At 47.5% G+C, this 27966-nt stretch overlaps 2 protein-coding genes and 1 long non-coding RNA gene across 5 annotated transcripts in view; 2 read left to right on the top strand and 1 right to left on the bottom strand.

Annotated features, from left to right (window-relative positions):
• The window catches only part of BUB1B (BUB1 mitotic checkpoint serine/threonine kinase B), a 52182-nt gene extending 45511 nt beyond the window's left edge, over positions 1-6671 (top strand). For 2 of the 3 annotated variants that reach the window (XM_084776923.1, XM_084776922.1), the window contains exons 19-23: positions 6-155; positions 1636-1778; positions 3508-3679; positions 4552-4658; positions 6168-6671. In XM_084776923.1, coding sequence (XP_084633049.1) covers positions 6-155; positions 1636-1778; positions 3508-3679; positions 4552-4658; positions 6168-6444 — 849 coding nt within the window. In that variant the 3' untranslated portion in view covers positions 6445-6671. The remainder of the gene's footprint in view (positions 1-5; positions 156-1635; positions 1779-3507; positions 3680-4551; positions 4659-6167) is intronic. The other variant, XM_084776924.1, reaches the window with a different exon arrangement.
• A 1032-nt stretch (positions 6672-7703) lies between these two features.
• Positions 7704-27727, bottom strand: LOC311593900. The gene is made up of 4 exons (XR_014777863.1): positions 27604-27727; positions 20724-20820; positions 18410-18655; positions 7704-8049 (listed from the first exon to the last, which is right to left on the bottom strand). It is a non-coding gene; the product is annotated as an uncharacterized lncRNA (long non-coding RNA).
• PAK6 (p21 (RAC1) activated kinase 6) overlaps positions 27160-27966 on the top strand; it is a 35416-nt gene continuing 34609 nt past the window's right edge. The window contains exon 1 of the mRNA XM_084775282.1: positions 27160-27921. The gene's annotated coding sequence lies outside the window, so the exon portion shown is untranslated. The remainder of the gene's footprint in view (positions 27922-27966) is intronic.

The following is a 27966-nucleotide window of genomic DNA, read 5'->3' as shown; positions in this document are numbered from 1 at the left end:
CACAGGCATCGTCTCAGCCTATCCCATGGGATTTCTATATCAACCTCAAGTTAAAGGAGCGTCTGAGTGAGGACTGTGACCAGCCTTGCAGCTATTGGCAGTACCAAGACGGCCACATCGTTTGGTACCAGTACATAAGTTGTTCCACCCTTCAGGTTTGTGATAATTCTAAAAACATACAATTTTAAGTTAAAATGAGAAATTCATATATTCATGAAAGACATTTAATACAGGAATTATGGGGCTGGTGAAATGGCTCAGCAGGTGGGGCACTTGCTGCCAAGTCTAAAGACCTGAGTGTGACCCCCAGCACCCAAATTGTGATGAGAGAGAATTAAATCCTATAAATTGTCTTTTTTTTACCACTCTGATATCATGGCATGTGCACATACGCATGCGTGCTCGTGCATTTACACACAAATTAATGTATTAAAATTTTAAGATGTTTAATACAAAATTCCTTTCAATTATCTAGAACAGCAGTACTGGTGCACACCTTTAATCCCAGCACTCTGGAGGCAGAGGCAGGCAGGTCTTTGTGAGCTTGAGGCCGGCCTGGTCTACAAAGTGAGCCCAGGACAGCCAGGACTATACAGAGAAAAACCCTGACTCAGAAAAAAGGAAAGAAGTAAACCAATTGTTAATTCTTACTAATTTAACATTCACTGTGTGCGCACTGTGGTGCACATGTGGAAATTGAGGATAATTGTAAGTCAGCTCTCCTTCTGACACATGCCTTCCAGGGACCACACGTAAGTCGGCAGGCTCGGTGGTTAAGTGGCCTTGAACTCCTGGAAGTGCTGGGGTTACAGGTGCACTCCAACACTCTGTCTCTAGAGAAAGACCAGCTCAGCTAGAGTCGTACAGTACTGATGACTGACCCTTCTCAGGCAATGCTGCGTTGATGGTTGGTTGTAGTGCTGCGGCTGGAGCCGAGCCCATCCAGGCTAGGCCGACACTGCCCCGCGGGGGTGCAGCCCCAGCCTCCCATCCAGGCAGTCTTGATCAAATACCTTTTTGACAGAGATGGATGAGTGCGAGTGACCTGACTAGAGTAATTTCTTATCAACTCATCTAAAGCTAAATGAAAGTTTTGTCTTGCCTATGCCACCTCCTCGCATCCTTTTTACAATACAGATATATCAGTTTATTCTTTGTTGTGTTCTTCAGGCTTTGCTACCAAAATAATTTTTGTAATGTGTTACTGTGTGTGTGTGTGTGTGTGTGTGTGTGTGTGTGTGTGTATGTGTGTCCATGTGTGTCCACATGGACATGCATGTGGCTATCAGAACAGCTTTCAGGAGTCCTTTCTCCCCATCCACCATATAGATTCCAGGAAAGGGCCTCTGGCTTGGCAGCAAGCACCTCTACCTCTCCTTCATGCTCTTCATCCAGTCTCATTAAACCTGTACAGTCTTTATTTGGTTATTTCTTTATTCATTATGTATACAATATTCTGCCTGCACGTGTGCCGTCAGTCCTTACAGTCCTAAGGAGACCTCAGTGTTAAAGCTGGGGCAGGGATGCAGCCTGCATCCCAGTGGGGAGCAAAGGAAATGCCAACCGCTGCCTTCACAGCGGATGTGCTGCAGATGTGACAGCTTAAGGAGTAGTTTTCTGTCTTTCTGATTCCAGGATCTTCTCCAACACAGCGAATTCGTTACTAATGAAATAATGGTGTTGATTATTCATAATGTCCTGACAATAGTGGAGAAGCTACACAAAGCTGAGATAGTTCATGGAGACTTGAGTCCAAGGAGTCTGATCCTAAGAAACAGGTCGGTCCTTTCCATTTTCCTACAGTGGCTGTCTTGGTTTTTGTTTTGAATAATTGTCATATTTATGTCTTTTTAAAAAGTGTGTCTAGGGGCTGGAGAGATGGCTCAGAGGTTAAGAGCACTTGCTGTTCTTCCAAAGGTCCTGAGTTCAATTCCCAGTCAACCATATATAATGAGATCTGGTGCCCTCTTCCGGTGTGCAGGCACACACGCAGGCAGAAGTGTGTGTAGCCAGGCGTGGTGATGCATACCTTTAATCCCAGAACTTGGGAGGCAGAAGCAGGTGGATCTCTGTGAGTTCGAGGCCAGCCTAGTCTACAAAGTGAGTCCAGGACAGCCAGGACTATTATACAGAGAACCTTGTCTCCAAAAAAAAAAGTATGTGTGTAAGTTTGTATCTGCATCACGTGCCTTCCTGGAGCCCACCAAGGACAGGAGTCAGACAGGACTGAAGTTACAGATGGTTATGAGCTGCCATGTGGTGCTGGGAACATATAGGTGACAGGGTGCTTACCTTGCATGCGTAAAGTCCTGGGCTCCAACTGAACACCAGGAAAAATATAAAAGGACGTTATCTTTTATTTAACAAATTTGACAGGAAATATATAGAACCATAAGATATTAAAAGCCGGAAGAGCCTTTTTATTATTGTTGTTATTAGATATATGTTATAAATATGTATGTTTATATATTTAACATACATAGATTGTGTGCTTAGATACATATATGTTTTATGTATGTTTGCATATACATTTTTGATGTGTGTTTGTCTACATGCATGGGTGTGTACTGCATGCATGCTTGGTGTTGTGGAGGTCAGGACAGGGTGTGGCATCCCTGGAACTGGAGTTCTGGGTCATTGTAAACCACCATGTGGACTCTGGCTTTTGAGCCCTGGTCCTCTGCAAGAGCAACAAGTATTCTTAGCCTCCGAGCCACCTCCAGCCCCCAAGAAAGAGACTTTTGAAGTCACTTTGTTTATTGTGTACATAACTTATGAGAAAATGAGACCAAGGGGAAGGGGGAGCGCTCCCTGGAAAAGCGGTTGCTAACCTGGGAGAGGGAGAGGAGGAGAGCTTTTGCTCAGGGCTGTATTAGCAGCTGAGCGCAGAGCTGGAGCAGGGCTTCTTTAAACTGCTGCAGAAGGCTGTGATCCAGGTCCCGGAAAGCCTGGTGGAAGGCCTGCCTTCCTGCCTGTGGGGAACTGGAGGGAACTGATTGAGAAAGAAAACAAAAGGACCACATGAAGGGTGTTTCCCCCCTAGGGCAAATTATTTCTCGATAGTCATAGCAAATAACAGGAAACATTACAATATAAATAGCAGTTCACTGGAAAACAACCTTACAAGTTGTCTTATTAAACTTCAGAGGTGTAGATTTTTTGCTATGTGAGGAGCCCACCTGTTACAGTAAGCAAAAGGGCTATGACCCTGTGTGTGCACAGCCTGCTTCTAATGCCCGTCTTTACTCCATAGTGTAGATGGCTGAGAATGGTCTGTGCTTTAGATTAGTTAGTCTGTGTGACCAAAGCTGTGATCCTAACCCTTCAGGCTGGCATTGCCTTTACTTCTATGTGTGCATTTTCATAACTAACCACTGGAGGGCACTGTTGGCAAGGCTAAGACACACCTGTAGTCCTTAAAAAGAGGGGGAAAAAAACCGAAAAAGGCCAGCTATGCAGCTGCTTTCACAGCCTGTTTCTGTGATCTCCTCTTGAACCTGGCTACAGAATCCATGACCCCTATGACTGCAGTAAGAGCGATCACGCTGTGAAGATAGTGGACTTTTCCTATAGTGTCGACCTGAGGGTGCAGCTGGACGCTTTGGACTACAGTGGCTTTCGGACCATGCAGATCCTGGAAGGACAAAAGATCCTGGCTAACTGTTCTTCTCCCTACCAGGCAAGTGGAAGACAAGCCTGGGCAAACACAGAGAGCATTTCCTAACCTCTTCCTTACCTAGATAAGCTGTGTAGGCTGCTATTTACTGGCACTGACCTGCCTAGAAAAGATGGCCTAGTTTTCAAGTAGTGCATCCCCATGCAGCTTAGAGTTAGCCTTGTTCCTGTCGAGAAGATAAGCGTACACACACAGATACATAACGCAGTAACTTGAGCGCTCGGCCGTTCCTAGTACTCACCATCCATGTCATCTCCTATGGACTATTCTCCTTGCTTTTCACTCAGTAGTGAGGATAATATAGCCTCTGCTCTTTAACCATCAGACCTGTGGAGATTAAATGCAATGATAGACTATAAAGAACACCAGGACAGGTGTGAAGTGTCTTACATGACTATATTTATGCACACATATCTCTGACTTAGCTCTAGACATAGGGCGTCTGCGGACTGGGTTATGCCGTGTGTACCAGGCGTGGTCGTGTGGGCCACAGACAATCACAGCTGGACTCCATGCAAATATAGTGGCTGTGCTGATGCGATTTGATCATCCAGTCATCTGTTGTCTTCGACTCTTTGCTGGGCAGTGGTGGCACACGTCTTTAATCCCAGCCCTCTGGAGGCAGGGGCACTCTGTGAGGTTGAGGCCAGCCTGGTCTACAGAGTGATCTCCAGAGCAGCCAGGGCTACGCAGAGAAGCCCTGTCTCAAAAAACCACACAATAATAATCCCTTAGTTACCTCTGATCATTTCTTTGAGGAGCTTTCCTCATCTTGTAAAGATAAAGGAACATCTGCTAACATATGCTTTTCAACTCAATAGGTTCAGAGTAGAAGCAGAGCCGGCTTTAGCTCACGGAACGTTTTGTGATTTCAGGTCGACCTGCTGGGTATAGCCGACCTAGCACACTTACTCTTGTTCAAGGAACACCTGAGTGTCTTCTGGGACGGGCTCCTCTGGAAACTTAGCCGGAGCACTGCTGAGTAAGTACAGGACCCTGCAGGCCCATCCTGATCGTCTCCCCTCTCTTTAGCAACCTCTGCTGTGGAAAGTAACTTTAGTTTTCTAAACCAACTACTGTGATTCCAGGGACTTCTCTCTACAGCCACCTTAGCATCTGCAGAGGGCCCGGGACGGCACAGGAGTTGCCAACTGAAGTGAGACATAGACCACTCGGACTTTAGGGCTTTCACATGGGAGTATGGATGTTTCTTTGTTTAGAAATATTAGAAATAAGCCAGGCGTGGTGGCACACGCCTTTAATCCCAGCACTCAAGAGGCAGAGGCAGGCGGATCACTGTGAGTTCGAGGACAGCCTGGTCTACAAAGCGAGTCTAGGACAGCCATGGCTACACAGAGAGACCCTGTCTCGGGGGGGGGGGGGGGGGGGGAGGAAAGACTATTAGAAACATTTTAGTGATTGATTTTCTCACCAAAGTTAATTGTCTTTTGCAGGAGAGTTAAGTTTCCAAATAGTCAGTAGACCCAAACCATAGCGCAGAATCTCCTGGTGTAGAAGTGGGGACCCCTGCACGCCCCAGCCGCTCGAGGACCTGTTAGATAGCTTATTCGCTACTGTAACTTATCTTTGCCGATGGCGTCTCAGCAGAAGCTCACCAAGTGATGGCTTCCTGCCTGTTCTTAAGTTTGCTTTCATTTTAAATCAGTGTTGAAGATTTAATGCCCCGCCCTCATTCTTTTCTCCAAAACATGAAGTTGTATGTTCTTCTTCATTTGATTCAGAACTTGGGCAACCACATTTGTCTCTTATATGTGTTTTTTAAAATAGGTTGGGCCTGACATGGTGGCTCATGCCTTTAATCCCAGTACTTGGGAGGCTGAGGTTCAAGGCCAGCCAGGGCTACTACACAGTGAGACCTTGTCTCAAACAATAACAAAAATACATAAATACATTAATGAAATAGCTTGAAGCATGCTTTCAGATGTGCAGGATTAATAGGCATCTTCAGTTGGCTATGGGCCTGCTAGGTGTAGCTGACACAAGCAGAAACAGATGGCGTGCGCTGGCCTTTTCTCAACACCTCTGCCCGCTGCAGCAGTATTTTCAGATAAAAGACAAGAAGAGTAAGAAAGCAAGGTATGTTAATCAAGTTCAGGATTCAGAGAACCGTGAGGGTGACAGGCCCTGACATGGGGATGACGTCATTTCGTGACATGCTGTCGAGGAAAGCTAGCAGGTACCATTTGTAGAGGAGGAGTGCTAGCAGGTGTCACTGCGTCATAGTATACAGAAGAGATCTGTGGGCTCAGGTGAGAGAATGGTTCCGTGCCTTCAGCACCACCATGCTGGACTTATATTTGTAGTTCTTCCCTGCACTTTCCAGGGAGTGTTTGAATGGTGGCCAGCCTTAGACTTCTTGGTCTTACCCCATATCAATTTGGCACATTAATGTACCATTGAGTTAAACTGAGAACGAATTCTAATTTTCACATGTCTGGTCTTGATAGAAATGGTTTTTATATTTTCTTAGGCTAAAAGACGGTACACTGTGGGATAAGTTCTTTGTGCGGATTCTGAATGCCAGTGACGAGTCCACAGTGTCTGTTCTGCGGGAACTTGCAGCAGAAATGAATGGGGTGTTTGACACCACGTTCCACAGTCACCTGAACAAAGCCCTGTGGAAGCTGGGGAAGGTAATTAGTCCTGCAGCTTTGCTCATTCAGCAAGACAGGCAGCCAAGGCTCTCACAGATCCCTGCCGAAGCCTCACTGCCTTATGGAGAGCAGGCCTGCAGACACTGTGATTAATTTAGGGCACACTCAGACACGTTAGCCGACTGTTTCTACCAGAGGGTTACTCTAAGGCTGTATCCTGGCAGCCTCACCTGTTTTATTCAAAATGGATTCCATGCAAATGGGTACTTTTTAACCCTTTTGTTTCTGCTTTCCCCTCTGTCTTTCTCTTTTGTAATTTTGTAACATGTACTCTCCCACTCACCATGTATTTCATAATAAAATAGTTTTTGTTAAATTTGCTCTTCTGGCATTTCATTTTCATTTACATTTGCAAACTAAGGTGATAAACAGTTTAATTTTTTAGCGGGTTTATTTACTATGGAAACTTGTGTATCCTAGATTTAGAGCAGCTGCCATTGGGTTATAACAAGCCAGCTGGCCACCATTTCTTCAGGGGTCTCTGGCTCAGCAGGTATCCAGCTGGAGAGAGGTAAAGGATGTATACAGGACAGACTTCCTTAAAGCCACAGTTGTTGTTTTGTATTTGGCTCACATTTGAGTAGTTTCAGTTTTATTTGATAGTTGCCAAAAGCCCTTACTAACCTTTCGGAATGGAGTACTAAGTGTTCTGTCATCCCACGCAGAAGGAAGTGAGGGTCGCTGAGGGGATAGGAGGCAGGAGGAAGCAGTGAGAATATCAAGTGTGGACCAGATGGAAGAGAGCAAGCCTGATGAAACACTGGACACGCAGAGGGCCCCTCTGCAAATGGCTGGGAGGGTTTTGTTTTCTTGGTGTAGGGGTAAGTAGTACAAGTCACCTATTTCTTTCATAATTAAAACGTCAGTTATCTAATGTCATCTTTGCTGGTACCTGATTTCCCCCTCTACTTGCAACTGTCATTGCTCTAATAGTGCTAGAAAGGAGAATGTCCCAAAGTAAATGGCTCAACTGAAAATGTTAAGCAAACTGTACAGGCTACCCAGAAAACATGGTTTGAATCTGAAAGACAATTAAATATTTTCTCTCACCCAAAGTACAACTCGTCAAACCCCCTTGACTTGCTTCTATAGAGGTGTGAATGGTGAGGCTGACTTTCTGTAGTCACACCCCTCTCTGCTCCCCTGAGCTCTCACTTCCCTGCATAGCCTGGGAAATCTGAAGCCTTTCATTTACATAAGCTTCCATCTAGCGAATTCTTCAGCAGTCTGGCAGCCAAGTCCCTGTGTGGACAAACCTTTGTTTCTAAAAGTACAAGCAGGAGTTGGGGAGTTGGGGGGGGGGGCGAGGAATCAAAACACCTTGCAACTGTGTTATCGTCCCCCTACTCTCCGACCTCAGCCAACTCCAGCCTTTGAGGAAAGGAGAGAATGTCACCTTACCAAGAGTACCTGTCGTCACCAGTGCTTGTCGTCACCAGTGCCTGTCATTGCTTAGGTTTTCTTTACAAAAGCATAAAACCACAAAATAGGATCTTTTGCTTCCCCCTTTTGAATTTTCTTTATTTTGAGATAGGATCACTAATATCACAGGCAGACGTCACACTCCAGGTCCGCTGATCCATCTCCAGCTGGGCTTTCAGGTGCCTGCTGTCTGGGAGAAGGAAGCCTTTGTTTTCCTGCAGAAGCTTTGAATGGTCCTCGATCTGGTCTCACTGGGGCTTGATGAAAATGCTGGGCCTGGGAGAAGGAAAAAAAGATAAACTATTGAGAAAAATGGAACTTTCACTTGTTTGAAAAAACACTGTGGAATAAGATCTCCCCATTTGTGAAGGAGAAACCTGGTTTTGTTATGACCCCAAGTGTGGGTTGGGGAACGGTCTTGTGAGAGAACAGGTGATGTTAATCCACTAAAGAGCTTGATTGTTGCCAACTAAAAAGATCCGTGAACAGACTCTGGGAAGATATATATATATATGCCAGAAACAAGGGGCAGGGCTTTTGGAGACGGGATAGTTTTGGCTGTTCATCACTCCACTTCGAGACACTCCTAGAAAAAAATGCTCAAGGGAAGGCTTTGGGGCTCCAGCCTCCTGCTGAGGTTCTGGGTTCTGGTTACTCCAGGTTCCAACAACAACAAAATCCTGCTGATTACACCAGGAGAATTGTTCTTCAAAACTAATATCCTTATGGTTTTATTATTGTATTCTTTAATCTCCTTTTCCTATCTTTTAGGTTAGTTGGGTTATAAGTAACATACTCTTGGTTAATAAGTTCGTAATAAAATATATTTGTTAACACAATTAAGCCTACACATTTGCGCCCTCACTTGCTCTGGGGTCTGCTAGCGGCGTCCTCCTGTGTCTGGGTGCTCTAATTGGTGCCAGACCTGAATCTGGACGTGCAATCTTTCCTACAGGAGGAAGACTTGGACTATTGCTTGCACTCTTAGCTCAGGTAGATAGGAATGCCTTTCAGGGGTTAGCATAAAGCACTTCAAAATAACTTGCTGATATCTTCAGGTCAAAAGCTAAGCGAAGACGTGCTTTTCATTGTATCTGAAAAGGAGCAATTCTTTCTCTGCCAAAGGCTGTTCTATTCTGACTTCAAACACTGAGTTCTCTAGTGAGCAGGGTGCATTTGAAACGTTTTTTTAACATGACAAACTTTGGCCTACGGGCTGGAGAGATGACTCAGTAGCTAAGAGCACTGTCTGCTCTTCCAGAGGTCCTGATTGAATTCCCAGCAATCACTTGGTGGCTCACAATCGTCTGTAATGGGATCTGATGCCCTCTTCTGGCCTGCTGGTGTACATGCAGGCAGAGCAGCATACACAGAAAATAAATGAATAAACCTTTAAAAACAAACCTTGGCCTTAATGAGGTCAGAGGCATAAAAGCTAAATATTTAGAGATAAAGATGACGCAGTGGCTAAAAGCACTTGCCACTAAGCCTGATGACCAGACTCCTGCCCTCTGCATGGTGCAAGAGCGAACAGACTCCCCCAAGTTACCTTCTGCCTCCACACATGTGCATGTCACACAAGCTCATACAATACACACAGACCCACAATAAGTAAACAAAGAGTTTGTTCATTTGTTTTGAGACAAGGTTTCTCTGTGTAGCTATCCTTGGCTGTCCTAGACTCACCTTATAGGCTCACAGAGATCTGTCTTCGTCTGCCTTCCGGAGTGCTGGGATTACAAGCATTCCTCCACGCCCCCACCCCCCATGCCCAGCTATAAACAAAATTTTTTAAAATTTAAGACTTAAAGCTTGAAGCTGGGCGTGGTGGCGCATGCCTTTAATCCAGCACTCGGGAGGCAGAAGCAGGCAGATCACTGAGATCAAGGCCAGCCTGGTCTACAAAGTGAGTCTAGGACAGCCAAGGCTAAACAGAGAAACCCTGTCTTGAGGGGGAAGAAAAAAAAAAAACTTACAGCTTGAACTCTATCTCTAGGGCTTGCTTAGCTCATATAGTGCCTTAGTGCAAGTTAAAGGTTCTTTGCCTCAGGGTTTCACAATATACCACAGCTCAACTGCGCTTCCGCCCCTCTTAGCTCCTCTGGTGTCTTGTACAGAGAATATACTTCATTTCCTTATGCTGTGGTCTAACCTGTTGTATGCCTTTGTTCCCAAACCAATTTGGATATGTCAATTAAAAAAAAAAAAGATAAGGTCTCATGTCCCCCAGGGTGGCCTTGAACTCGTGCCTTCTCCCAAATGCTGAAATTACTTGTGTGTTCTACCACAACCAGTCTCAGATGATTTTGGAGTGTTGTGCTTGGTTGAGTCCTTGGTTTTGTTTTTCCAGCCCAGGATTAGCTGGATCCACAAGCATGGAAGGTCCTTCTATTCTTCCAAGTGTTCATTTCCTGCCCTCCTGCTTTACCTCAATTCTAGTGACTTCTCCCACGTCCTCCAGCCATCCCAGAACCCCTCGGTACTCTCCCATTTCACATGGCTCTAAAGCCAAAGAACTTGTCGTGGTCCTCGGAACACGTCCTGTCCTATTCCCCTTCCTTCCTCAACATGTCAACTCCTTTCTCTTGCCATTTTTCCCCCCCTGCCTGGAATTCTTCTACAGTTCTGTGGATGACTTATTTACTTCCTTCAAGACTTGAAGCTTGAAGCTGGGTATGGTAGCGCACGCCTGTGATCCCAGCACTCGTGAGGCAGAGGCAGGTGGACCACTGTGAGTTCAAGTCCAGTCTGGTCTATAAAGTGAGTCCAGGACAGCCAAGGTTACACAGAGAAACCCTGTCTCAAACAGACAAACAAACAAATCAAAGAAGATGCTTCCTCAAATCTCTTGACCAGAGCAGTCCAGCCTGGCTTGCTTATGCGATGGAGCATCCCCTGGGCTCACTGTTGCCTCCTGTCCCTTTTGGCCCTTTGTATTTTTTTTTAATTTTTAATTTAATTTAATTTTATTTATTTGTTTATTTGCCCTTTGTATTTTTTCATAGTACCTTTCACCATCGTGCACATGGGAATGGTCCCACATATGCTTGTATGTGCAAACCTCTTTTCCGAATCCCACTACAGCAATTTAAACTCTAAAGATGGGTTTATGCTCTTATCTTAACTCTGATGCCTAGAACAGCACCTAGGTATAATAAAACCATTTGCCAGAGTACTAAAAACCAAGAAAAACAGGATAGAAATAGACAGGGCATGAACAGCCATTTAAGTGAGAGGTTCCATGTCACTCTAGTAAAATGCAGTGAGACTACATCGTCATTTACAAGAATGAGAATGTGCTGGTGAGAGGCTGGACAGATGACTCAGAGGTGAACAGCATCTGTGGCTGTTCCAGAAGACCTAGGTTTGGTCCCAGGACCCAGACAGTGGCTCAAAACCATCTGTTCCTCCTGTTCCAGGGGATCCAGCACCCTCCTCTTCTGACCTCTGAGACTACCAGGCATGCATACATGCAAGCAAAACACTCATAAAATCTAATATGTAGGTTTTAAATATATATATATTTATTTAATTTTTTAAAAAGAAAAACTATATCACTGAGATTAAGGAAACAATCACTCATTAGCAGGTGACTTATACATTAATTAGTTCATTCTTAGAAGCCAATTTGTCCATCTTCTCTAAATTTGAAATTTTCTATTTGTAAGAATTTATATTGCCAAAACATTGCCACAGTGCCTTAACTCTGCTCTCACTGCTTCTAAGACTCGTCTCCCCAGTGGGGATACCCCACTGTCACACCCAGACATCTTGCCATTAGCACCATTAGTTTGTCATGAGGCCTCCTTAGAGATGACAGAACCTGAGGCAAGCAGTCACCTCCAGCCTGTGTTTTAAAAGAGCTAGGGTGCCAGGCATAGTTGCCCATACTTAGAATCCCAACACTCTGGAGGCAGAGACAGGTGGGTCTCTGTGTGTTCAAGCCAGCCTGGTCTATGTAGGCAGTTCCAGGACAGCCAAGATCCTGTCAAAAACAAAAAACAAAACAAACAAAAAAACGAAAGAAGCGCTATCATTTTTGTTTGTTTAGTCTTAAGGATTCGTTTGTGTTATGTGTATGAGGTGTGTGGTGGTTTGAGTAGGTCTGGTCCCTATAGACTGTTGTGTTTGAATGCTTGGCCCTTAGAGGGAGGCACTACTAGGAGGTGTGGCCTTGTTGGAGGAAGTGTGTCACTGTGGGGGCGGGCTCTGAAGTCTTCTATACACCTGCTAGGCCTAGTGTGGCACACAGTCTCCTCCTGCTGCTTGCAGATCAGGATGTAGGACTCTCAGCTCCTTCTCCAGCACCATGTTTGCCTGGACTCTACCACACTTCCCACTATAATAATATGGGGGGGGGGGAAGTTCACCACACACGCACTCCTTTGCTTATAAATAACTATTTGACATTTCTACCCCACTTCAGACTGTTTAGTTCCTGAATAAAAGACACAGCGACCTTTTAGATTTATAAAAGCATTAAAGTACCATAGCTGGACAGGGATCAACCCTCTAAGCTATTTTGCTATTTCCCAGGCTATATACCCCAAGTTACTTGCCATAATTGTTCCTGCCTGGGCTGCTTCTGTTCCATCAGGCCATCAGGCCACGTCCTCATGGTCCATACTGCCACATGGTGACTCCTTATCTTCAGCTCCTTCTCCTTGTGGTCCCCATCTGACCCCAAGCCCAGGGACCTTAGCCCTGCCTACTTCTCCTCTGCCCAGGTACAGGCTTCTAGCTCTTATCTTTAAACTAGGTAGAACAAAGTTTACACAACAAAGACCAGTGTACGCGAGGATGTACTCCTCTTGACGGCAACCAGATCTGGGGGGCCAGAAATTAGCACATGAGTGCATAGCAGCAGTCCAACCCCCAACATCCCACCATGATGGTAATGGACTAAACCCCTGAAACTTTTAAGCCAGCCCCAATTAAATGTTTTATAAGAGTTGCCTTGGTCATGGTGTCCTCACATCAATAAAACCCGAACTAAGACAGAAGTTGGTACCAGGAGTGTGGTACTGCTGTGACAGGCCTGACCATGCCTTTGTTTGGAAGAATATGGATTGAGAAAGAATGCTTTACGTGAGGCTTAGTGGGCCAGCCTAGTAGAAAGAAGCATGGAAGACGTGCTGCTGAGGGTGACTTGAACTGTGGTTTCAGGGGTTCAAGAGGTTTCAGAAAGATGTGCTGCTGAGGGTGACTTGAACTGTGGTTTCAGGGGTTCAAGAGGTTTCAGAAAGATGTGCTGCTGAGGGTGACTTGAACTGTGGTTTCAGGGGTCCAAGAGGTTTCAGAAAGATGTGCTGCTGAGGGTGACTTCAACTGTGGTTTCAGGGGTTCAAGAGGTTTCAGAAAGATGTGCTGCTGAGGGTGACTTGAACTGTGGTTTCAGGGGTTCAAGAGGTTTCAGAGGAGAAGAATTCTAGTATGTCCCCGAGGGGCTGTTCTTGTGATATTTCGGTGAAGAACGTGACTGCTTATTACTCTTGTCTGAAGAGTCTGCCTGAGGCACAAGCGAAGAGATTTAGATTAATTGCATTAGCAAAGGAAATCTCAAAACAGCCTCATACAGACTCTGTGTGGTGAGATGGCTCGTCAGATAAAAGTCCTTGCCACCAAGCCTGGTGATTTGAGTTAGATTCTTCAGCCCTGCGGGGTGGAAGGACAGGACTACCTCTTGCAGGTTGTCCTTGTGCACACACATACGCACACATTTTTAAAAATGTGATTTTATAGGACTGTTTTTGAATAAAAGCTTGAGTTGTCACAAATTGACTTTGTATGATTATGAAAGGCTCGTTGATGGACATAAGGGGAACACCTGTAAACATGCTGTTTCCCCCCACCAAAGCATCTGCTTCTGCTAAGGCTCCCCCCTCTCCCCTCTCCCCTCCCCTCTCTTCCCTTCTCCACTCCCCCAGAGGCTCCTGTGGCAGACTTGATACTGAGCCAGAACTGTTCCACAAGTGCGCATCAGCCTTTCCCTGTGACACTGAGATGGCTCAGACTGAAGCTTTTCAAACCTCTTATAAGCAAGGGACTATGTGTCTATTACTCTGATTCCAGAAATGTATGATTCTAAAAAATGAAAATATTGGGAGGGGTATGGCTACAAATTCAGAGACAAAGGACATTGGTTCTGAGGCTGGCCAATGTCTGCCCTTAGCGCTAGGTCTCACTTTCCGTACGCCATCTCATGGTGCTGCTTCAGCGTGCTGACTGACTGCTGGATTCACTGACTGCTAGGTTACACCTTTCAGATGAAATGTTATGCCAGGTGTGGTGGTGCATGCCTGTACCCCAGCGGCTGAGCAGGGCTAGCCTGAGCTAGAGCTAGAGACTATCTCTAAAGAAGAGTTATTTCAGAAGGGTGTTCTCTGGGGGCATGAACTTTTCATTTCCACGTGTACTTAATTCATGTTCACACATGAAGCAGTGGGATGCTTCCGTGTGCTGCAGCTTCAGAGTCGGCTCAACGTGCCAGCCTGGTCACGTGATGCCTTTCTTCTAATTGCTGCTGTTCTAAGATTTGCAGGTTGAGGATTGTACTTCGTAAGAACAAATACTGGACCAGGGATGTGGTGCCCTTGTGGCTCACTTGGTAGAGTGCTTGCCCTGCATGCTGCGCACCCTGGGTTCGATTCCGGCAACCCATCCACCAGCCGTACTGATACTCAAGTAATCCCAACAGTTGGGAGGTGGAGGCAGGAGCCTCGGAGGCTGATTGTCCACAGCTATGTGGGGAGTTTGTAGCGTGACTAGACTGAATGTCACAGACTAGATAAAGAGAGCCCTGCCTGGTAGCACATTCCTTCAATCCAGCACTCTGGCAATCGAAGCAGACAGATCTCTGTGAGTTCCAGGCCAGCCAAGGCTACATAGCGAGGCCCCCATCTATAAATAAATAAAACCACTTAAAATCTGTAAACAAGAGATGAATATGTATCTGTTAGTTTATATATATATAAAAGATTTATTTATTTATTAGTTATACAGTATTCTGCCCACACACAGAAGAGGGCACCAGATCTCATTATAGATGGTTGTGAGCCACCATGTGGTTGCTGGGAATTGAACTCAGGACCTTTAGAAGAACAGACAGTGCTCTTAACCTCTGAGCCATCTCTCCAGCCCCGGTTTTTATATTTTAAAATTGAAATCTTTTTTAATACTTTTTAAAGATGTATTTATTACATCTACAGTGTCCTGCCTGCATGTACACCTGCACACCAAAAGACAGCATTTGATTACACTATAGATGGTTGTGAGCTACCATGTGATTTCTGGAAATTGAACTCAGGACCTCTGAAAGAGCAGTGTGCTCTTAATGTCTGAGCCATCTCTCCAGCCCCCAATTGAAATCTTTTAATGCTAAACTAAAGTGCTAATAAAAGCAAAAAAGATGCCACATGAAGTTTCACCACAGTTGGCTCCAAGGAAACACTGGCATTAAGTACAGGAATCAGAAAGATGCACCAGGCAGAAGGAACAAGTGCTCTGGTAGTGTCTTCCAGACCGAGGACATTGCTCAGGGTTCCGACTGCATGTCCTACAGCACCCCCATTCCCCACCCCCACTCCACCCCCACCCCCCCATGCAGACACCAGCCAGGGTTCTACAGTTAGGCCCTCAGGGCTATGGCCAGGGCGGCCCCATAGCTTTCTGCTCTTGCTCCTTCCTATGCTGTGTAATTAGTCGAGTTTGCCTTGTGTTTGCTTTGCATTCCTAGTTCAGGTGAGCTCTGTGGAGGTGGAGTGATTCTCTTTTAATACCCAGTTAGGATTTACATTACAGGGATCAACTTTACAGGTCTGAGCCTGCTTAGATGTTCTCAGTGTGTGAGTTCCCTGCCAGACAGGGCAAAGTGTGGTGGCCAGAAAGGTTTCCTGTTTGTTTGTTTGTTTGTTTGTTTGTTTTTAAGATGGCCTCACTGTGGCCTAGAATTTGCTGTGAAGGCCAAGCTAGCCTTGAGCTTATGGTGATCCTCCTGCTTCTGCCTCCTAGGGCTACAATTATAAGTGTATACCACTTTGCCAGGCCTATAAGTGCCTTTGAAGCCAGACTAATTGGACTTGAATTTTAGCTGTATACCTTAACTTCCCTGAGCCGGTGGCATCTTCTAACATGATGGTAACCCGTGAGCTTGCTTCACAGCGTTGAAAGCTGATGATCTCAGCATACGTTTTTGTGTTGGTTTAGTTCTAATGTTTAACAGTGGCGAGGTTCTGTGAGCCTCTCAAGATTGGGATACACTATATACAATGCTTATCACCATGTCTTTAAAAAGTGGGTGCCTTGTTACAAGCCCTGTTACGAAGAAAGGACAGTGGTGACAGACAGTGGCTGGGGGTGGTGGTAGTAAGAGCCCATCGGACTTCCTGAGGACTGCTTTGAGGCCGGTGGCTGTCTTTTTTTTTTTTTTTTAATATTTATTTATTTATTTATTGTATATGAATGTTTTATCTGAAGAAGAGGGCATCAGATCACATTATAGATGGTTGTGAGCCATCATGTGGTTGCTAGGAGTTCAACTCAGGACCTCTAGAAGAGCAGGTGGCGCACTTAATCACTGAGCCATCTCTCCAGCCCCCGGTAGCTGTCTTGTAGGTGGTGTTTGTGAGAGTGGTTTGACACCCCGACCCCTTACCCAGGGCAATGAGAGTAACAAGTGCAGAGCCCAGTCCTTTGAAAGAGCCAGAGCTTGGTTAGCACCAAACTCTACAGCTCCAAACCTTCCTTTAACCTCAGCGAGGTATGTCTCAAAGCACCTGGGAGCTGGAGACAGGGTGGCAGAGTGCTTGTCTAGTAAGTCCCTGGGATCCATCGCTAGTGTCATGAAGATAAACGATTACTTTTTAATGAAAAGCACATTGGGCCCAGGGTGTGGCTCAGTGAGTGGCACAGCACTTGCGTTTGCACTCCTGAGTCAGGCCCTGATTTCAAACCCAGCAGCACAGAAGAAAATACAACAGCTAGGGCCGTTGTTCCTCCAGCCCTGGGTGACAGGGAAGAGGGCAGCCGCTTTGTAGGTCACCAGGTTAGGAAGGCTGTTGCCAACCAGCATCTGCCAACAGGATATGAAGAATCAGGTGAGGTTTGGAATTGTGCGTCACATCTTCCAGGAAATAAATGGTCTGGAATTTAAGCACTCAAAGGCAGCACCAGCCAGAGATGTCACAGCCATGAGGATGGAGTCATGTCTCAGGAACACGGTTTCCCCTATCTGCCAGTGCTTTACCAAGGCAGACTGGGGCCACGAGAACGCAGAAACGCCCCGCACACAGGTAGAGATGCCTGGGCTGTGGGGAGCAGTCGACAGAGCAAAAGCCAGAGGACAAGGCTCCTTCCTGTGGGTAGTAGCACACCCAGGAACAGTCCAAAGAACGGCCAAGAGATTCTGAGCGGGAATAGATGGTGTGGAAGAGCCAGGGTCACTGGCTTGCCGCTGGGCCTTCTGCATTGTGCTCAGAGTGCAGGAATGTTTTTCTCAGGCCCTGTCTACCCTCACGCACCAGGCAGTGCCCTGCTGCCCCCCAGCCACCCACAGACATGGTGTCTTGTTCCTCTCCCCTCATTTTCCCTTCAGGGGAAATCTCTGGCTGGCTTAGGGGAGCGAGGTCCACTGACCTCACATAAGGTGTCTTCCCACTTGGACTTGGGCTTTTGGAACCTTTTCTATTTTGTGTTCTGCCCTGTCCCTTTCTGAGTCAATGAATGTGAGGCCATCGGTTGCTAAATAGGAAAAAGATGGCGGGGGCGGCGGGGGAGGGGAGTGGGGGGGGTGTGGTGGCAGAGCGGGGTGGGGGGGTGGGAGGGAATAAGAATTTCCAGGGCCTTGATTCGGGAACTGGAAGAGTAGCCCTGTTGGTGACGAGCCGTGGTACCAGAGCAGGCCAGTCTGCCATTGCTGTCCCTCAGGACCCTTGCTTCCTACCTCCAGGGCTACGAGAGTGAGCAGGAGAGAGAGGAACAGGACCTTGCTTGGGCTCACAGTGAGCCACAGATTCATCTGCTCACCCAGCATCCAACCCAGAGAAAGAAGTGACTGGGGCTGCCCCACTCTTGGAATCCTAGCCAGGAGAGCAAGCCAGTGAGATGCCTCACATGCCTGTTTGCCCGGGCCTCCAGCTGCGGCCACTGATTCCTATTTTACTGCTTGTTGAAACCAGTTCATGGACCTCCTCCAGGGCAGCAAATGATATCTTGGAATGTTGGGGGGGGGGAAGGATTAGCCAATAAATATTTATTAAGCTCTATCATGGCCTCTCATCTCTGATAGGATTTAAGGAAATGGAAGGCCTGCTTACTCCCTGGAAGGAGTTTAGGATTTAGAATCAGTGGAATATAACAACAGAATGGCCAAGAAAGCACACGAGAGAAATAGATCAGGAAGAGTCAGCTTAGGCCGGTGAAATGGCTCATGGGTAAAGGGACTTTCCACATAGGCCTGGCAACCTAGAACAATCCCTAAAATGCATGAGTGGTAGGAGAAAACTGACTCCACAGAGTTGCCCTCTGACCTCCACGAACCTCCATGTAGCCACAGCACATATGCTTCTCACCCCCCCCCCGCCCCATCATGAAACACACAGTAATAATTTTAAAAAAACTGTAAAGGGCATTTTTTTACCTGTACGTATATTGTCACGATATGTCTATGTTCACTGTGGGCATGCGGAAGCCAGCAGAAATCAAAAGAAGGTTTTGGATCCCCGGGAACTAGAGTCACAGACAGTAATGAGTCCTCCATGTGGGTGCTGAGTCCTCCATGTGGGTGCTGAGTCCTCCATGTGGGTGCTGAGTCCTCCATGTGGGTGCTGAGTCCTCCATGTGGGTGCTGAGTCCTCCATGTGGGTGCTGGGAGCCAAGGTCAGGTCTGCAAGAGCAGCAAATGCTTTTAACTGCCTGGCTATCTCTTTAGCTGGGACATAGGGATGGGGAGACTTTCTAGAGAAACATCTCAAGGAAAGCCGCATGCAGGAGCTAAAGATGTAGACCCTATAGTCTACGTTAGGATGTTCAGAAAGTGGAGACCAGGTGGACAGGGCATCTGGAACCACCACAGCTGGCCAGCGGTCGGAGCTGCCTTGAATCAAGTAAGTCTGGAACTGGGGCAGGAGTCGGGGTGGGGTGGGGGTGGGGTGGGATCAGAAAGGCCAGGCCACCTCACATAACAAAGCCTAGAGCTTGGCAGGCAAGTGGCATAAAGTGTCTTCTTGCCACCCTCCTGTCCTGCCATTAAATGTTGGCATTTGCCTCAGGCTGGTCCCTTATGAGAGCAGTTGGCTACCACAGTTCGGGGCAACTTGAATCTGAACCAACCAACCAAACAAACAAACAAAAACACGTGCAGAAACCCAGTCTCCCCATGTCTCTCTTGGCCAGAATGTCACGTAATTGAGGCCTAAGCCAACTCCTGCTGGGGGTGGGGGGTGGGGGTAGGCGGGGGGGGGGGGTGTTACTAAAGACTGTTATGATCTAATCTGCATTTATCCCCAGGGCTGGGAAGGGACTCCTCCTCCCTCGGCACATGGGTAGAAAGAAGGTATATATTCAGAGAAATGGACTTCACCCACAAAGCAGGGCGGTGAGACTGGTTCAGAAGGGCAACCAACCAATGGTGTTTGCTACATGAACAGCCCTAGGAAGCAGAAAAGGTGAGGAGAAGGAAGAACGGCTTCTCAGCTATGCCCTGTCACTACTTGACTGAGTTGAGTTAGGCTTAGGAAGCCCTAGTTTCCCTATCTCTAAAATGAGATAATAGTTTTTGCCCAGGTTGCAAATTCCATGCAGATGTGGGGCCTTGTTGGCTGAGTTATCTGCAGTGGTTAGCAGGCACTCAATAGGTGTTTGTGGAACGGGCCCGGATTAGTTCACTAGGTAGGTGTTAGGGGGTTTAGAAGAATTCATGTTTAATGAGGGCTTAGCTCAGGGAGTAACCTGTAGTATGCACACACGGGCATGGGCGGGAAGAAAAGTCTCTGTGGCTACAGCTCTTGTGGAGCTGCAGGAGCTGCCCTCCGCGTGCCCCCTGCTGCCCTGGCCCACCCAGAAGCTGGCAGGTTTTAAGAAGGTTCCTCCCTGTTGGTGGATGGTGCGGGAGCACAAAGGCCATCACTTCCTATGCTGGCAGGGGGCCCTGCACACCAGTGCCCGTGGCTCCCTGGATTCCAGCCAGACAGTATTTGGCACTTCAGTCTGTAAGTCTCCTCTGACTGAGCAGCTCTCCACGGGTCGCCTTAACCCTTCAGGGTTAACCTTGTCCCTCCCTGGACCAGACTCACTCACTTCCAAGGCCACCTGGCTGGGATCTGGATAGGTGCCCATCACTGACAAAAGACTTCTTTTTCATCTTTTTCCCATTGAAATGCCAGCCAGTTTTCTTTCTTTCTTTCTTTCTTTCTTTCTTTCTTTCTTTCTTTCTTTCTTTCTTTCTTTCTTTCTTTCTCCCTGCTCTGACAGCTTTGGGCAGCTCCTCCTGGAGCCACTGCTCCCTGTACAGGCTCCTCGGTATGGATGAAACGCTTGGCCATCAGGAAGCTCGGCTGCTGCTGGGCCTGCTGCCAGCCTCTGAACAACTAAGGCTGAGAGCATTTCCCACCTGAGGTCTAAGTTCCTGGCTTTCCTGTCCCACAGATATGAGACCTCCCGCCACAGAGGCAGGCAGCTCCTTACAAATCACACAACATGACGCAATGTGCAGTATCATCTAAAGAAAGAACTCAAAGCTCCTCAAGGAGTCTTGCCTCTGCTCCCCCCACCCCCATCCCCTCACCCCCCTCTCCCCACCGCCCAACTGGCCCTGAGAAAGCCCGGCCTTGACCTCAGATCCCTCCACTTGCCAGTCCCTCTGACATGAGACAAGTTCTTCAGACACTGAGCTGCAGGCTCCCCCGGGGTGATTACACTCTGAGGAGGAGTCAGCACAGAACAAAGTGCTTTACCATGCTTGGCCGTTGGATGCCTCACGGTGAGGGCTTTTCTCTGTACGGCCTCCATCTTATGAAGTCACTTTATCTTCATAGTTCCACACACCTTGTCCTGGGGAAAAAAAAATAATTCCATCTCCTAAATAGGAAATCTCCTACTTGAAAAGTCCTGTTGCAAGCGAAACCTCCCCTGGAGGAGAGTCCCTTACCAGGTCACTCCTGACCCTGTGACATTCTGACTCACCATTCCCTTATTCATCTCCCCCATAGCCTTGTGACCAAAAGGTGGTCAGGAAGGGACAATCGCATTAAGAACAGTGCTCTCCGTCTGCTCTCGCCCTGGGTATGAGCTTATGAAATCACATCCACTCACTTCCCCAGGTCTTTGGAACAGGCGTGTTATGGGTGTGGAGGCCTCTCAGGGAATAATCCCAGCCGTCAGGTCCCTCACTTGCTCCTGCCCATTGGCAGCCAGGAAGGATCTTCTTCCTCTTCCTCTTCTTACTTCCAGGAAGAAAAGCACCCCTGCCCCTCAGGTCAAGCCCGAAGGGTTGTGACCCACATCAGGGTCACTTGTGGTCCCTTATCAGGGCACTCCTTGCCTCAGTTGCCTTTGTCAGAAGAGGAGGAGGTCCTGCCGACAATCCCTAAGCTGCTGTCCCTGGCACCCACATCTAACATGGAGAACGGTGGCAGGTTTGCGGCCCAGGCTGTTCTTGGCTTCTGTACCCCACAGGGAAGGGGGAGCAGAGCCAGGAGAGGGCACACGGGAGACCTAGGGCCTTCCCACGAACAGGACCCTGGGGCCCCCTTCCCTCTAGGAACACTTCAAATAGACGTAGTGATTCTCCCCCCTCTCTGGCCAATACCCCAAAGTGGATGCCTGATGACCGCTGCCTGTGGTCCAGCCCTCCTCAAGGCCAGCTCTGAGGTGCCGGACGCCTGGGCTGTTCCTCTCACGCTTGCCCTGGGTGTGGCATAGTCTGTTCTTCCCTTCCAGGCACTGCCACTGTAGGCAGGTGGAGGCAAGCCCAGCTCAGTCAGCAGAAAGGCCTGTGTATAGGCGAGTGAGGAAACACCAAAAGATCAAGGCATTTGGGGCCACCAAGGGGAAATTGTTGGACACATGGAACCCCCAAAGTTTGTATCTAAACATTCTTCTTACTCGGGAAATTTTTTTGGAATTATTGCTTTAGGAGAACTTTAGATTTCATTATTGATATAGCTTTTCCAAACGCACCCTCAAATGATAGTTTAAACCGTAAAGCAGGACAGTAAGCGGTTGGTTGTTCATGCCTAGCCGATTCTGTGAAGTAAAGTCAGTTACTATTGAGTTTGTTCATTCACAAAACCAGAAGTGAACAAAGCGAAAGACTCTATTTGAAGATGTAAGGACACTGGCTTGGCTGACTCACACTGCAGCAGATCCCCGGGAGCCAAAAAAATGTCCACGGGGACAGGGCTGCCTCTGCCTTGATGGAGTTACCATCACAGCCAGGGCTGCCTCCACAGTGGACGTGGTCAGCGGTGAGGGGTACACCAAAGCTGAGAGTTGGGAAAGTTAAGTTCTAGTCCTGACTGCTTCTACGGTCCTCTGTGTTTCCGCTGAGTCACCTCATCTCCCAGGGCTGCAGTAGGCAGTTGGCATCTTCAGAAGGAGGGGGTGGTGGGGCTTCCTCAAATCCATTTGAGCTCCAGGTCATGTGTTCTAAGTCAGGGTGCCTAGAGCACAGAGCTTCTTTAGATGCTCACTCATTCATTCACATAAATGGCACACAGGCAGCTGCTACGTCCTGTCCTGGAGAGCTCACAGTACTGGGGAGAGAGAGAGAGGGTGATCCCAGAAGGATAAAGGGGGCACTGGCTAGGACTTGGCATATCTGAGAACTCTCACTTGCAACAGGCAGCCAAGCCTTTTCAGGAGTTCATCCTATGGCTGGCAGGTCTTTGCTGTAATATGGCCTGTGTATATGTGCACACGTGTATGAGTGTGGTGTATGTGCGTGCGTGCGTGCGTGCATGCGTGTGTGTGTGTGTGTGTGTGTGTGAGAGAGAGAGAGAGAGAGTGAGAATGAGTGAGAGCTCACACACACACACACACACACACACACACACACACACACACACACATACACACCCATGTTTACAGGTATCTCACCACATCTCCCAGACATGCAACACAGTAGAGGATTGGGTCTCAGTCGGTGCAGGCCATCAGTTTTCAGAAAGTCCCTAAAGATACAAGGAATCTAAGAGTCAGCAACTGTTGACTCTCACACTCAGGAATTGACCTTCATTAGAAAACTGTGGTGGAGAGCTTGGGACGACCCCTGGCTCATGTATTTGTTATTGCTGAGGGCAAAAAAAAAAAAAATTTTTTTTTTTGGTAGCCTGTCTTCCAGTTCCTTTAATGGTAGCACACTAATTTTCCAGTCCACGTCATGTGTGATAGCGAGTACTGTCTCCTCAATCTCCCTCCCCTTTGTCAGAGTGAGAGGTGGGCACATGACCTGAGCCAGCCAATCAGAATCTCCTCGGTCCCAGTGCAGGGCTGCAGTAGGTGTTTCCCCAGCGCCTTTTGTCCAGGTGTGAGCCGGTGTGGATCTGGGGTCAGTGCAGCAGTGCAGGCGCTTAGGAGCCCTGACTTCTCGGCTCTGTGCTGGACTCCCGGGCTGGTATTTGGAGAATGCTGATCCAGAGGGGGAGGGGAAGGGGGAGAGGGAGGGGGAGGTGGCTTGTGGTGTTCTCTTCCTGCGACTGCTGGGATTTGTAGCACAAGGCAGGGTTGTCAGGGTCACAGCTGATGACAGCTTCAGAAATTTCTGTTACATTTTATAAACCGACCGGAGCTTCGAAATGTTACATTTCCTAAAGACAGTGACTGTAATTGTTAGCCCGATCAAGTATTCTTTCCAATTTAGCACAATAAGCAACCCACCTTCAATCTTTATGATGTGCTTCCTTTTAAAACATATCCTCTCTGGACATTTCAAAGAAGAGAAAGGATTTTTTCACATACCCACATTGCCTTAAAATGGAATTGTGGGGGAATGTTCAAATATATGTGTTTTAGTACCCTTTACAGACTGTGGGTTTCTATGTTAGCTTTGCATTCTGTATTTCAATTTTTAAACTCTCGCTTATTTCTTTGTAGCTTTATATGTATGAATGTTTGCCTGCATGTTTGTTTGTCCACGTGTGTGTGTGTGTGTGTGTGTGTATGTGTGTGTGTGTGTGTGTGTGTGTGTGTATGTGTGTGTGTGTGTGTGCGTGTGTGTGTGTGTGTGTGTGTGTGTATGTGTGTGTGTAGCCCACAGAGGCTAGAAGAGAGCATTGGATCAGCTGGAATTAGAGTTTCAGGTTGTTCAAGCTGCCTTGTGGTGCTGGGAATCAAGCCTGGGTCCCCTGGAAGGGCAGCCAGTGCTCTTAACCACTGAGATATCTCTCCAGCCCTTCTTGCTTATTTAAAAAAATTTTTTTTTTTATTTTGTGTGCATTGATGTTTTGACTGCATGTATGTCTGTGTGAAGGTTTCAGACCTTGGAGTTACAGACGGTTGTGAGCTGCCATGTGGCTGCTGGGAACTAAATCCTGCTCCTCTGAAAAAGCAGTCAGTGCTCTTAATCTTTGAGCCATTTCTCCAGCCCCCTTTTTTGCTTATTTTTAACTTTACATAGTTTTTTAAAAGATTTATTTATTTATTATTATGTATACAGTGCTCTGCCTGTATGTACACCTGCAGGCCAGAAGAGGGCATCAGATCCCATTATAGATGGTTGTGGGTCACCGTGTGGTTGCTGGGAATTGAACTCAGGACCTCTGGAGGAACGGTCAGTGCCCTTAACCTCTGAGCCATCTCTCCTGTCCCTTAGCTTTATATTTTTAAAACTAGAAAAATATGCTCAGTGAAAATTTTAGGTAGTGCAAAAGTTAAAATTAAACTTAAAAAAATTAAGAGTTACTAGATCCCATCTCAGGGTAACAGCATGGGGGGTGTAGAAATATCTTTTGCTTTTCCGTGAACACGAGGTGATGTTTTCTAATTGTCGTGCAGGAATTTGGTGTCTTTTTTTTTTCACTCTTGTCACTGCCATTCCTTCCCCTCATGGAAACAGATAAAAGTTTAAAATGTGTGTGTGTGTGTGTGTGTGTGTGTGTGTGTGTGTGTGTGTATGTGTGCACGTGTGCATGTGTGCATGAATGCAAGGCCACACACATGAGGATCAGAAGACAATTTCCTTCCTTCCACCATGGGATCTGGTGCCCTAACTCAGGTTGTCAGGCTTGTGTGGCTAGCATTTCTACCCACTGAGCCATCTTCCTGGCCCCAACTCCATCTTTCTTAAGGATTCCGGTACCTGATTGTATGAGAAAATACCATCCTATACTAGTGAACCTTTTTATGGTTTTAATTTTTTCTGATCATAAACAATACAAATATTAGGGGGCGTGTAATAGGGTGACATCAGCTTCTCTGCAGCCCTGGATAGCCCAGAGCTGTGTATGCACCCCAGGCTAGCCTCAACCTAACAGTGACCCTCTTGCTTAGTTTTTTGATTCTGGAATTACAGGTCTGAGCCACCATAGATTTGCTTCCGTCCGGTATTTAGCACCTATGTGGATCATTTACAGCTGTTTTCTCACAACGTTATGTTGAAGAACATAAAGGAAACACAGAGTTCTCCAAAAGGAGCTGCCCTCCTGGTTAAAGGGACAATGTTTCCCGTAGCTGGTCTTTGCTGCTTTGTGGGTTCTCCTTTTTCCCTCCCTTTAGTGCTTTGGTTTTACCCCCTACCCCTACATAGAAGAGAAAGAAGCGGGGAGAGAGAGATAGAAAGAAACTTGAATCTAATTTCTTTCTTCTTAGTTCTTCTTTGAGCATGACTACTAACATATGGCAGCCAGCCCCCTTGAACAACCAAGAACTACCTACCCCTCACATATCAGGGCTTTAGCATTTATATACCCTCTGAAAATTTCCCAGAATTCCAAACATCACACAACCTACAGAAACTATCTGTAGCTGGCAAAACCACTCTTCTGCTAGAGCACGAGGCAAATCATAGTCAGCTGCTACACAGCAGCCCCCTATCCCTATATCTGGGATTAAAATATCAACATATTCTTATAATATTTCTGTATTTTTTAAAAAAAGAAACAAAAATTCCAGAGTTGTCACAGAGCAGTTAGTTTCCTGCTGGCCTTTGAGTGACATTTGTATTTTGATGTCCTTGATGTGGGACACTAAATTGTCCCTGTGTGCAGCCTGAGACCTTTGCACAGGCAGTGGCTGGGAGTCATGGCTTTAGAAGATTAATTTGGTGGCTGGCTGGATAGAAACGAGCAATAAATGACATAGGGCAAACAAGACGAAAGCAGATGCTTATGAGCTCTCAGACAAACAGTCCCTGAGCCAGGAGCTTTGTTCACTGAATTCCCATAATCCTGGGAGGCAGGTGAAATTGTCTCCATTTTATAGATGATGACACTGAGGCTCGGTCAGTTAAACAGCATGTCAAAGTCACTCAACTAACAAGCTATGGAGCTGAGCTGAGATCTCAAGGGTGGAAATTCAGAGCTTAGGGTGTTAGCCAAATTTTAAGAATGAATGTTCAAAAATAATACGTACACCTTAGTGCCACCTTCGGCATAAGGTGGTTAGAATCAAGAGCACCCAGCTCTATCCTGTCGGTACTTGTGGATCTAGAAACATGGTTTGGACAGTGGTGGTGGACCACATGTGTTGGGCAGCTGCTACACAGGTTTGAAGCCAACCTTTACCAGATTTTAGTGGAAGCACCAGAGAGAAGGTGTTTCAATGGAACGATGGATGAGAACCGGGAAAAGACAATTTGCCAAGACCGCAACTTGGGCACTTCGCAGATGGACATGAGGAAAAAAAAAAAAAAGCCAGTGAAGCAAGCAGGAGGCTCAAGGCTGGGAGGGAGTGGCCAGGCTCACCAAATGCTCGCCAGGGAAGCGGCAGGTGGGCATCCTGAGAACCCAAGTCTCCCAGCCAATGCGACTGTTTCTAGTCATGGGAGGGGGAAACGGAAGGCTGGTCCCCACAGGGCTGAGTACTCCACCCTCCATCTTCACCCTTTTGCCCTTTAGGGCAAAACCAGATGAGCACTAGTAAAGGGTGTGCAGCCCAGCTGTGGCCACGCCTGCCAGGGCTAAGGCTCACAGCTGCAAACCTGGGGGAGGGGGGGGCTTAGACTTGGCGGTGAGCCAAGAAGATCTGGCTTCTGGGGAACAACGGTGAGGTGAACTACAGTAGGCTCCTTGCGCCCCACCCCTCAGTCCTTCCTCGCCCTCCCCCTCACCAAAGGAAAGCAGTGAGAAACGTGTTTTTATAAATAGCTCCAGCCCCAGCTGATTTGTAAATTCAGTGGGTTTTTTGTGTCAATGACATCACCCTCCTCCCCATGGCAACCCCCGACGATATCAAAATTGCCAGGCAACGTTGGAGCTGCTCGCGCCCTAAAGGAGCAGGTCGCTGCCTAAGGATCTAATGGAGAAATCCCTAAGTGAGCTGGGGTGCACGGTGGAGGAGGGGTGCATAGCGGCCGGGGCTGCCGGGCCCTAATCGATTGGCCAGAGAAAGGCGGGAGCGGCTGCCGCTTGCTCCGCAGCCTGGACACGTAGGGGGCTCCAACGCCAGCTCTTCCTGACAGCAGCGGCGGACCACAGCAGGTGGGGGGAGGGCACTGCTCGGTTCCTGACGTGCCCGGAGCAGCAAGCAGCCATCCAGGTGACTAAGCCGGCCCACAGCCACTGAGTCACCCACCCGCCCAGGCTTTTCTTCCTTCCCTTTTTGCATCTGATTATTTTGGGGAGCTGAAAACTTGGAGGTGTACCTGAGGCCCGCCCCTTCTAACTCTCCCCTCCCTACCTCGGCTTGGAGGAAGATGGAACTCGCTGGGAAGCTGCCACTACCCTCTAAGGACATGGAAGGCACGGAGGGAGCCAGAGGTGCCCAGGGAGAGACCGCAGCTGGCAGAGTACAATAGCAGACATGGTGATCTGGCTGCCTGGCGGCGTGTCCTCTGGAGGTGCTGGGAGAGAGGAGAGTCTGGTCCACACTGACTGGAGTCCTTCTGGGCTGGCTTTGAGCTCACCTCTCAAGGGGATCTTTCAGTAAACGGTGTGGCTTCCGGGGTCATTGGTATTTGGAGAGCAAGGCTGGATTGGCATAGGCAGGCCTGTGCAGGTACGTGGCTCTGTACTGGGTGTGGACCCACGTGTGTGTGTGAGA

Source organism: Acomys minous, assembly GCF_964271855.1.
Source record: "Acomys minous genome assembly, chromosome: 3".
Lineage (NCBI taxonomy): Eukaryota > Metazoa > Chordata > Mammalia > Rodentia > Muridae > Acomys > Acomys minous.
The sequence above is the reverse complement of the archived record's forward strand: the minus strand, read 5'-3'. Positions and strand labels throughout refer to the sequence as shown.